Source organism: Harmonia axyridis, chromosome 3 (genome assembly GCF_914767665.1).
Source record: "Harmonia axyridis chromosome 3, icHarAxyr1.1, whole genome shotgun sequence".
Classification (NCBI taxonomy): domain Eukaryota; kingdom Metazoa; phylum Arthropoda; class Insecta; order Coleoptera; family Coccinellidae; genus Harmonia; species Harmonia axyridis.
Window position 1 is genome coordinate 40,992,745 of NC_059503.1, and position 12,799 is coordinate 41,005,543.

General features: G+C 35.2%; 1 protein-coding gene and 1 pseudogene across 4 annotated transcripts in view; one reads left to right on the forward strand and one right to left on the reverse strand.

Annotated features, from left to right (window-relative positions):
• The window catches only part of LOC123676494 (RING finger protein 207-like), a 305,011-nt gene that overhangs the window by 65,381 nt on the left and 226,831 nt on the right, over window positions 1-12,799 (reverse strand). For all 4 annotated transcript variants that reach the window (XM_045612399.1, XM_045612401.1, XM_045612400.1 and 1 more), the window contains one exon: window positions 5,669-6,061. In XM_045612399.1, coding sequence (XP_045468355.1) covers window positions 5,669-6,061 — 393 coding nt within the window. The remainder of the gene's footprint in view (window positions 1-5,668; window positions 6,062-12,799) is intronic.
• On the forward strand, window positions 7,062-7,855 carry LOC123676495 (annotated as a pseudogene).

The window sequence follows — 12,799 nt, forward strand, 5'->3', positions numbered from 1 at the left end:
TAAAATTATGTTGGAAGAGTTACCATTGGAGTCAACTTCGGAATCCTTTGTATCTACCAACAAAGTTTTTTCTTTAACTAATTCCTGTCTTACAAATCTATTCTCTAACAGCTCATTATTATTTTCCCTCGGAATGATCTTGTCTGGAATGACTTCAGAATCCTCAACAATTTGTTCTGAATATTTTATAATTTGGTCGGCATGACGTTTCCAAACAAGATTTTCCGTTAACAATTTACAAAAGTATACAGAATCTCCAATTAATTCGTCTATTCGTGCCTTTGCCCAACTTTTCTTATTGGGATTCCTCAAATCTCTACAATACACTATTTCCCCCATCTCAAAACTCTTTACACTTTTACCTTCATTACTCTTGTCCTTTCTAAATAATGTCTCAGATGACCTCAATATATCTAATCTAGTTTTGGGTTGAAATTTTAACATTAAACTTGCTGGTGTTACACCTGTAGTCATGTGATTGGAATTTCTATAACTAAAAAAAAAACGAGACAATAATGTTTGAAAACTAACACCCTTATTAGAGCTATCCCTTGTGTTCTTGATTAAACTATTCTTAAAACTTTTAACTAGATTTTCAGCCTGACCATTGCTAGATTGATGTCCCACAGGAGAAGTTAAGAATTTTATACCATTTTTTGCCAAAAATTGTGTGAACTCATAAGATGTAAATTGACTACCATTGTCTGTAACCAGTAATTCAATTAAACCAAATGTTGACATAAAAGTTCTAAACTTTTCAATGGTTTCTTTCGCATCTCCCGACTTATTCATGACATAAGCCTCAGGCCATTTACTGTAAGAATCAATTATAACCAAAACAGTTTTCCCCATAAAAGGACCGAAACAGTCTGCATGAACCCGTTGTAACGGTTTATTTGTTCTTATCCAAGAATTTGAAAAACTTTTGGACGGTTCTGGCCTCTGTTTGATACATATTTCACACGTTTTCACTACCTTTTCTATATCACCATCCAGTGAAGGCCACCAAAAGTAAGACCTTGCCCTCGTCTTCATTTTAACAATCCCTTCATGATTAGCATGCAATTCTTGTAACAACTGTTTTCTCAATGTGAACGGAACAACAACTCTGTATCCCCACATTATTACACCTTTATTCAATGATAGTTCATCTTTTCTACCATAAAATGGTTTCAGTGTATCATCTTCATTTTCTTTTTCAAACCCATATCTTATTAAATTGTAAACTTTTCCCAGAATTACATCCTTGCGCGTTTCAGACCTAACTCGGTTAATATCAACAACATTCAAACCTTCTACAAAATTAACATAATCAAACTCTTCAGAATTTTTTATTGTCATTTGAACTGGCAATCTTGAGAGTGCGTCTGCCTTAACATTTTCCGAACTTTTTATGTACCTGAATGTATAATCAAAATTAGAAAGAAATAATGACCACCGCTGGACACGGCCAGCAGCCATTTGCGGTAAACTTTTATTTTCACCAAATAAAACTTCTAACGTTTTATGATCAGAAACTATTTCGAAATGTCTTCCCGCTAGAAAATGATACAATTTCTTTACTGCCCATACAACACTTAATCCTTCCTTGTGTGTAATACTATAATTTTGCTCTGTTTTTTTTAATACTCGGGAAATATAACAAACGGGCCTTTCATTACCATCGGATTCTACATGCGATAAACAAGCTCCTATACCGTAAAATGATGCATCACAAGCTAACCTCAAAGACTCATCCAAACAATAATGCGTTAAAACTTTATCGGATACTAATTCTTTTTTTATTAACTCAAATGCTTTATTACACTCATAAGACCATTTAAATTGAGTATTTTTCTTGCATAATTCATACATTGGTTTCAAAATAACTGAAATATTTGAAATGAACTTATGATAATAGTTGACCATTCCGCAAAAAGCTTTCACTTCGGTCACATTTTTGGGTTGAGAACATTTAAAAATTCCTGAAACTTTATCAAAATCTTTTGTTAAACCATCAGCTGAAATATGATGACCTAAATAGGTTATACTGTCTTTAAAGAATTCACACTTTTGTTTATTCAACTTAAAACCGAATTTCTCAAGTCTACTCAATAGGTACTTGTTCTAAATTTTGTAAATGTTCTTCTTTCTTTCTACCTGTAACAACAATATCGTCTATAAAAACTACTACTCCCGATATTCCACTTAATACTTTTTCCAAAATTGATTGAAATATTGCACAAGCAGGTTTGGTACCAAATGGTAGGTAACCTTTTCAATTTAAAAATACCTAAATCTGTGCTTCATGCTAAAAGTAACCCTGTTTTTTCGTTCACTTGCAATTGATTATAAGCATCTTTGCAGTCTAACTTAGTGAATTGTTTACCACCCTGTAAAGCAGCAAATATTGTCTGTATCAGTGGTAATGGATGATCACATCAACTAAATATTTGTTGATTGTTGCCTTATAATTAGCGCACAACCGGATATCTTTGCCATTGGGCTTCAATGCAATTACCAATGGAGTACCCCACTCAGCATGATCCACTTTTTCGATCACACCTAATTCTAGTAGTCTGGATAATTCCTCTTTTACTTTTTCTCTATAAGCATAAGGTACTGGCCTTGGTTTACAGAAAATTGGTTTAGTATTTGGACAAATCTCCAATGAGATCTCAGAACCATTATAACAACCAAGTTCATTTTTGAATAAATTTTCAAATCTTTCCAACAACTGAACCAAGTTTCATTTTTTTTCAAGTAAATTGATATCTCTAAACAATGAAATTGAATCTAAATCAAATTTTCTCAATAAATCTCTTCCCAATAGTAGTCTACTTCCATTTTCAACTACCATCAAACTACAATTCTGTTCAATACCCTTAATACCTACCTTCAAATTCAAACAACCCTTAGGAATAATAACCGTTCCATCATACGTCTTCAATTTAACTTGAGTTTCCGACAACGGAATACTGTTGACATGCTTCAGATAAATATTAAATGGCATACAACTCAGACCTGCTCCTGTATCGACTTCCATCTCAAATAATCTACCGTTCAAGCAAACTTTAACAAAAATAGGATTAGAATACTCATTTGTTAAATTAAACATTTCAAAAACATGCACATCTTCTACAGTTTCCTCCACTAAATGTACCTCCCCCTTGCAAGCTTTTTCAATATGTCCTTTTTTCTTACATTTTCTACAAATAAACTTTTTAAACTCACACTTAGCGAAATCATGATCTACACCATCACATGCAAAACACTTCGGACCATTCTTCTTATCTTCGTGCTTCGGTGACACCTTCGTCTTCATTTGATGTACTACTGAATTCTTCCTTTCGTGGTATGGCTTCATTTTGTTAACATCCACTACCCTTGTCTCCTTTAAAGCTGCTTCTTTTCCAACAGCAATTTCATACAACGCCGTTAAGGGCTTATCTTCAGGTTCCTCGCAAAGTCTGTCTAAAATAGGACCACTTCTCAAGCCGGTTACAAACTTGTCCTTGACTCTTTCATTGAGAGAATTTCCAAATTTACATGGGGCAGCAAGTTGTTTAATTTTAACGAACCACTCGCTTATGGATTCTTCCCCTTGTCTCAAATTATTGAATATAATACGTTTACGGAAGACACTCACTCTAGCTTTGTATTGAGTTTCCAATAGCTCGATGAGTTCCTTATAGGTTTTTTGTTTGGGTAATACTGGATCACATAAATTTTTAATCGTTTTATAAACGTTTTCGTCCACCCGAGTAAGTAGAACAGCAGTTTTTCTGTCGTCTCCAACTGCATTGGCAATAAAATATTGTTCCAGTCTTTCTGCAAAAATTTCGAAGTCGTCGCCAACTTTAAAACCATTCAATTGACAAAAATTGTTGCTCACAACCACAATTTCGGATTGATGGGCTTTATCTTGAGACATTGTGGAGCGTGGTCGACACCAGGATCAGTAGAAAATTGCGGAAACGGATTTTTCCAAAAATAACTCGACTGCAGGTTTTATATCCTCGTCGCCAATAACTGTTGTGTCCGGGTAAGAGTAATAATACGCAGATTCGGATAATTTACGTGTATTACAAAAATTGTTTAGCACATCGCCATTTCTTAACCATAACCAGTGTACAATTAGACATTTCATTTCCAATTGACATTTAACCTAACAATTCTTCTTCTTTATTTGATACATCACAATATATGACATACGTTAGTCATTGAATCAAACTATTCATCGAATATGCACTACACAGAAGTGGAAAAATTTGATTTATTTTCACTTAATGTGGAGAACAATAAAAATAAGAAAGCTACAAGGAGAGAATATATAGAGTTGCATCCAAATCATCCAATTCCATTTTTTAATGAGAAACGTATGTCATATTGTTGCCAACGAGATAACTCAAAAAAGGGCATTTTGAATTATCGCAGCCTACCACTTGAAAACTGATTACTGAGTATGCCAGGTGATTCTTGAAATTTGAAACTCCGTAGTACTCAGAATAAGAGAGATAGACCAAACATATATATAATCGAAGTCAGGGGAAAAAGATCTAGTCAAATATAGAAAAATATACAGGGTGTTCCATTTGAAAAAATGAAGTTGCAATCAATATGTTGTCCACTCTGTATATATTTCGTTTTGTGAAGCCATTTTAGAAAACAGTAGTAAATTTCGTGAAACTTTTGTAGAAAATATTTTATTGTACCTCTTCTATTAACAGAGTTGAAGGGGGGGTCAAATTATGGTGAAAAACCCGGTACATCATCTCGCCTTTTTTCCATACGAGTCATGGCGCTATTTAAATTATTCAGTTGATCCATAAGCAGACCTAACTGCTGCATGAGATGGTGAAGAGGCAATGGTGGGTTGCGAGCGACTATTGTACGAGTTATTGAGACCGCTCGGTTGACATACAGACATAGCAATTCCATTTTTCGTTCCTGTTTCTTAAACATCCTATGTCTGACTCGTTTAAATTTACGCATTCAGCGTGAAACGGCCTATTGCACTTTGAGCATGGTAAAGATAAATTATTGGATGTAATACCTTTTGAACAGAAAGAACAATTTCGTGACATCTTTACTTCGCTTAGGGAAATACAAAAAGACAAACTTCACTTTCTTGGGACCGTAGGAAAGACTCAATACAGAAAGGGAAGGCCTCGGTGTTATAGGAAGTCGGGAGAGGAACGAAATCAACAAGGATAGTGACCGCGATCATCAAGCGGGTAAATCCGATATACGTACCACGTCTGAGTCAAACGGGTACTGATAATTTAAAATGGATCACGCGAGGAAGAGTATATAATCGTTGCGCGCAAGGAGCAACTTGAAATGTGTTATATATGATGAGAAAAAAATATGAACAATCAAAGACGAATATCCAACAAAAAGGATATTCAACTCGCAAATTTTTGTAAAAATTTTTGGATGAGACTCTCCAAAGAGTAGTCCGTATAGAGGTAAAACAAAGTTGAAAATCAAACAAAAATTAGAATTAGAATATTAGAATTACCGGAGGAGTTCAGCACGGAACGTGTTTTCGCGATATAACTCTCGATTTGGAAAACGCTTTGAAAATATCTACTTTATATTTTGTTTCAGATCATTTTCAAGCCATGAATCGTACTTATTTTCACATTCTCACATGATGATAAAAAATATTATATTTCCAGCTTACCGATTTTTTTATAAGTTATTTTCTGCTTATTTGTAGAACTTCCAATTTCATTCAATATTTCACTTTTACTGAGATTTTTGTCTATCTTCGACAAATTTTTTTCGGTTTCGGTGTCCGATTTTGATCTCTGAGAAGATGGCCTTCTATACATTTCTTGAATTTTCTCTTTGATTTGTGACTCCAATCCTTGAACACCTAATGCATGTGTATCAGGAAGAAAACTCTTCTTCATTTTCTGGTTTGCTTGATGATTTGGCTTATCTAATGGAGTAACTGATTTCCTACGTTCTTTTTCTTGATAATTGGGCAGCACTTTTTCAAATAATTGTCCAAGGACACGGCTACGAGATCTTGGAATTTTCCCAAATGATGCTTCTGACGACGGCAAAACACCTATGTGGAAAAAGAAGAATTAAATATAGAAGTATAAAATCGAAAGTGAAAAATTATTCACAAAATTGATGTTGAGTGGATGTGATAAACATAAATTAAATTTCTTGTATTCAAGAGTATGTCTGTTTGTTGGTTTCTGTTTTGATATAATTTGATATGGATATCAAGTTATGGTTGACTTGTAGATGATTCCAACGTTTTCGTGATATGAGCAGTGTACGTTGCGAAGCGTAAAATTCGCTAACCATAATATATTATTTTACAGGGTTAGTCTTTGACTTGTACCTGTGTTTTCACAGTAGGTTTCTGAGATCAAAAGAAACACTTTTTGACCATTTCTTCCGATTCAGCTCAGTTAAAAAGATTCAGATACTGTTGAATATCCTTTAAAAAATGATTTTTCAGATATATCTCTCAAATAGTTCTATCGAAGGAAATGATTTTTAGGTTATAGTTTTTAATTCATATGATGAATCTTCTCTCAACACCAAATTTCATCCAAATCTCTTAGGTACTTCATTATAATCATAAAATTCCATGAAAATGCCAGGAATTCAACTTATCCAATTCATGAAAGTAATCTTAATGCCTATTAGGTCATTTTGAAGATTTGAAGTATTCTTCACATTCTCCCATTTAATGGTTTACAAAAAAATTATCTGTGAAATTCAGGAAATTGTGTATTTTGTCTGAATACAGCTGTGTTTTTCTGATATAGTAGCAAAGATTAACAAGCCAAATCACTCTGCCGATTTTAGGCACGTCGTTTGGTTTACCTTTATTTTCACTATGAACTACTATAGTAAAAAATGACAGAGAAAACCGAACTTCTTGATCAAGTACCATGATCTCGCATTCGAGATCAAGGAGATCTATGGATAGAGAGAACCTATATATTGCCCCTCATGATTTCGGTAAATGGATTGGTTGAGTCCCACCTCGTTGAAAACACCACACCAGAGCCGTATCTAGGTACTATTGCGCCTGTGGCAATATCTATATAACGTTGAAATTCAGTGTAGAGAGGAATCATGGGTCGTGTTATCCGTGCCCAGCGTAAAGGTGCTGAATCAGTTTTCAGATCCCATACCAAAAAAAGGAAAGGAGCACCCAAACTTCGTAACCTCGATTTTGCCGAAAGGCATGGTTTCATTAAAGGTGTAGTAAGAGATATAATACATGACCCCGGCCGTGGTGCCTCTTTGGCTGTAGTACATTTTAGAGATCCTTACAAGTTTCAAACTCGTAAGGAACTATTCTTGCTCCTGAAGAAATGTATACTGGCAGTCAGTGTACTGTGGAAAAAAGGCTCAACTTCAAATTGGTAATGTCATACCAGTTGGATCTATGCCAGAAGGTACCATAGTATGTAACTTGGAAGAAAAAACCGGAGATAGGGGTCGTTTGGCTAGGGTTTCAGGAAATTATGCCACTGTTGTTGCCCACAACAATGACACCAAAAAAACTAGAGTGAAGTTGCCTCCTGGTGCTAAAAAGTTATCCCATCCAACAATAGAGCTATGGTTGGTATTGTTGCTGGTGGTGGCAGGATAGACAAACCCATCCTTAAAGCTGGTCGAGCTTATCATAAATACAAAGTTAAGCGTAACTGCTGGCCTAAGGTTCGTGGTGTGGCTATGAACCCTCACGGAGGTGGTTACCATCAACACATTGGTAAAGCTTCTACTGTTAAGAGGGGTACTTCTGCTGGTCGTAAGGTTGGTCTTATTGCTGCCAGAAGGACTGGTAGGATTCGTGGTGGAAAAGGAGATAAGAAGGATGATTAGAATCTTAGACAGTGCCCCCCATTTTCGAAGATTCTTTTTCATCGATTATATTTTCTTATAACTTCTTCATAACTTGAGTCATATATTTTGTAATTATTTCATGCTTAGTATGAAAATTCTAGGAAAGGCTAGCAATATTTTCAATGTTTCCACCAAGGGCGTAGAAATGGGTGGGAACTTATCCCCCCCCCCAATGTTTCCAAAATATAAAATTTACAATTCTCGCAAAGACGAAAAACGAAAATTTTTCCATAAAAAGAACCAATAATTAATCATTTTACTTTCCTCTGAAATAGACACGGAGTACAAAATCGGACCCTTTTACGGTTTATGAGTTTATTATCGCTTTCAAGATGAGTACTTTTACTGCACTACGAGCACATCTATATCCGAGGTTTATTATTTTCCCTTATCTATCCGTTTTGTCGCTGTCGCCCCTTATTTGCCATCTGTAATTTTGGCATTCGTAATCGGTATACACCTAGTCGTTGTTTTCGGTTTTTTGTTTCATTCTCGTCACAAAATTTCAATACTGTAGTTATCAAAGTACTGAACTGAGTAATTCGCATCGAAAAATTGTCTGGGTCGTATTATACAATTCATTGTTATTCATTCAAATTCCAATTAAATTGTGCAGATATCAGTTTTGAATTGATTATATCTAAACGGTGTTCCTAATGTGTACAAATGAAAATGACAGATTTCTCGGATCATTTGGAGAAAAAAGTCCTATGAACATGAATCTGCAAACGCTTTGGTTTTGAGATAACGGTGTTGAAGTTTTTTTTAATAGCACCTTCCCTTCACAAGATATTCAACTTGAATTGGCATAGATCTTCCGATTTAAAGTTTTCATCTTGTGATATGCTTATTTTGTATGCAAATCTACAGGGTGATATTTTTTCTGGAAGGGTACCTGCTTCTTTCCACCAGAACTATTTTTGGTGAAGCACTGGTTCTATAGAAAAATGTGGAAAGAAACTCTGCTCTAGTACAACACTTTTTGTTTTGTTGTAGTTTTGTCGTATCTGCTATCGATTTCGAAAAAAAAATTCGAACAGCTCTCTGGTAATCCTCAGGAAAATCCAAATTATTATAAAAATCCAGTATTTAAGCTGTGGTGAATAAATTAATTATAACTTATGGTACTTATCAACAAATTCTGTAGCGAAGATTGATAAAGATTCGATAAACTAATAAATATAAGTATCACTAAAAAGTATGACAATACAAGAAACACCCTGTATCTCGAGAACAAAACGTTTTACAGGCTCAGGTGTATGGGACTTTTTTTCTTAAAATTATCCAAGGAATAGTTTCCTTCGTAACTCTGTTTTAGGAAAACCCAGTATGTATAAGGTGAGAACAATCGAATTGGTAATAAAATAATGTATTTTTAGTAATTAAGTTCCAACTTCGTTATCAAACCTCTTTTTCTCATATTACAGATATGAGTGAACGTTGTTGTAAAAAAAAATTTTTTTCGAGAACCTCCCCCCAAGCAAGAAGAAAGATCTCCGTCCTTGGTTTCCAGATTCCTCGACATTGCTCTTTGCGAGGCGTATACATGAAAACCGAGTTGTGATCTTTCGAATTATTATCACTGGTGCTCCAATATTTTTTCTCTTGATATTTTGGGGCGCCCCTGCAGACCTTGCGCCCGTGACAAGTGCCACCTTTGCCACGCCCTAGATACGGCACTGCACCACACGATTACAGCAAAACACAAACTTGATCAGCCAAGCTCAGAAGGAGGTAATTTTGGCCACAACACCATATAGTCAGGAAGTTCTTAACTAGCTCCTGAGACAACCTTGGCTTCGTCGGCCCAGTTGGCTCAGGCACCAATCTGTTAAACGGTGATCAAAAAATTATATCTATACAGGGTGTTTCCTAAACATGCGGCAAAAATTCAGGGGGTTGTTCCTTGGACTATTTTAAGCATGTTTTGTCCTTGGATGATTTTTGAAAAACCTCTTTGTTTCGAAGATACAGGGCGAACAACATTTTTCATATTTTTAAAATTAATAATAGTTTGAATAAAAATGCGTACCGCACTGTGTTTACTAAATAGGTACAATTTATTTTTAAATTTGTTTAACAACATTCCAATTACTAAAAACGGCCAGTTTTTTGACTAAAAACTGATAAGTGCAGATGGTAAAGGAATACAGAATACTTGCGAAATCGGATCATTGCTGGGTGTAACTTGATAAGAAATGATCCTGGTGTTTTTGAAAGGGTTCGGCAGTCAATGAGGAGAAGATTGGATGCTTGTATGCTGGCTAGAGGTGGTCATTTTCAACAGTTTTTGTAGGTTGAGTTGAATTTTCATGTAATTTTTCATAATAAAATGTTATTATCTGAAATTTTGTTTCCCCTATATCTTCGAAACAAATAGGTTTTTCAAAAATCATCAGAGGACAAAATATTCTTAGAATAGTCCAAGGAACAACCCCCTGAATTTTTGCCGCATGTTTAGGAAACACCCTGTATATAGTAGCAAATTTAGAGTCTTAGGTATATGGTAGAATCAGTTTATAAGGGTATATCGACTCGATTTTTTGGAGGAAAAAGAAAGTGGACTCTTTATTCTATGTCAAGCTTTCGCATTTATTTATTTATTCAATGCTTCTTCAGGGCTTCTACGGAAAGTACAATTATTTTTAAGTTTGAGAACATTTTCACATGGAACTTACTGAATGTGAGATTTTTAAATGAACTAGCATCATGTTCGAAACATTCGTCATAAAAAACAATTAATAATTAATACATCACAGGTACAGTAGGTAAACAGGAATTAGCCAGATCATACCTATACATATTAAAATAATTTTCATGTCAACATTGTTTGTTTATGGAATTCACAGGTTATGTTTCAGTCCTCTGTGATTTATATTCAACGTGTTTTACTCTTTGTTTTTTCAATCTTCTTGGTTTTTCGGTCATCTAGTCTAGGGAACCATCGTAAAAGTTTTTATATTTTGATATTTCTAATTGATAACTGTATATGGAACTTAAATTGTTCGTATCAGTTTTCTTATTCATTACTTCTTCATTTTTATTTATCTCAATCATTTCATGGATTAGTCTCTTTTGATAATTTTTCTCAGTTTTTAAAACTTTCACACCTTCGAAATCTACACAGTGGTCCATATTATGTGCATGTATAGCTAGAGCACATCTTTCTTGATATTTGGTTTTATCCGATTTGTGTACTGCTACTCTACTTTTATTAACCGTTTGGGAGGTTTGTCCAATGTAATTTCGTTTGCAATCTATACACTCTATTTGGTAGACAACGTTGCTTTTTAGTGGAGTTGGTATGGGGTTTTTGATTCAACTATATAAATTTCTAACTGTTTTTGGATTATACACTGCAATTTTTACAGTCTCATCCTAAAAATATATTTTTCAATTTTGTTGTTAAGTTGTCAATATTTGGGTATGATGCAAAATGTATTGATAAATATCATCAAATAAAATTTTGTATGTAATACGAATCATAAACGATCATGATATCACGTCGTGTTATGGGACTCGGCTACGCCTCGCCCGATAACATTCACGACTTGTAGCATAATGATCGTCTTTATGATCCTATTACATAAATAACTATTATGGGTACCTATTCATAAAGATGGTCGTGTATTTCGAATTTGAAATCATTGTTTATTCTTTCAAAAAGTACATATATTCAGCTTCAATATGCGATATCACTCAAAGTTGTGACATCTTACATTCTCTTCTTATGAGGTTTGAAATTGGAAAAAGTTCGAAAAATTTGATTTATTCAAAAGTGAAGTATCTCGTAAAAGTCGAGAATGAATATAAGTAGTGTAGGTATGATAACGATTTGCTAATATATGAAATAATTCATCAGTGAAACAACAATAAAAAGCAAAAACAAATATGTTCAAAGAAAAAATATGAATTCCTCCAAACCTTTTTTGTGGTCATCTTCTATTCCGAAACACATCCAGTTAAGATACTCGAGGAATAAAATAATTAACTGTGATATATTAAGAAATAATAATAATCCCTAGCGAATCACCTATCAGGAGAGTTGAATCGACTCCTGCCCACCGCAGATTCCAGGAGCTCCCTGACCCGGGAAGCTGAAACCTGTCGAAGGGTCCCTGTCCAGGATAACGGACGAAGCCTTGAGGAAAGCAGCTCAAGAATTCTCCCACCGTAGCTCTGCGGATCGTAAAAAGCAATCAAAGGCTGTCTCCCCCACGACACGGAGGAAACCATGAATGATGGTGAATTTGAGGAATAGGAATATAGAGCCGCTGCCTGAGGTTCGTCAGGGCGTGTCTGGAGCCGGCGCGGGACATGACAATATGCGGGACGTAGGTGACAGAGTGCTAAGGAGACGGGCGTCTGTCGAACAAAATGCTACGGCTCCACAATCTCAACATTCTAGGAGAAGAATAACACGAGTTTCTCCGACCGCTGAAGGTGCTGCGCAGGATCCCCAACCAGCACTCACCCAAGCAGGTCTACCAAGAAGACGCATGAAATGGACAAGTTCGATAAATGAAACGATCATGCGCATTTATTATGAAGTGACTAATATGGAAGAGGATAAAATAGGCTACCGGCAAAAATTATTTGCAGAATTTCACAGAAACTATCCCGAACTCCAAGTTTCTGAGCAAAGAGTAGCCGACCAATACCGGGTCATATTGAGAAATAAACTTGTACCTACCCGATGAGAGACTTAACACCATAAAAAATGAAGTCCAACTGAGGCTACAGAATAGGAGCCTCATTAACAACGTAACGACAATTGAAGAAAACTACGATTGTGCTGAAAACCAACACAACATCAATGCACAAATGAATTCTGAGGAACAAAACAACGCAGATGTGATAGCAATAAGTGATGCTCAACGACGGAATATATATGCAGCATCCGTCGAAAATCCAGAAGAAGACCAAAGAG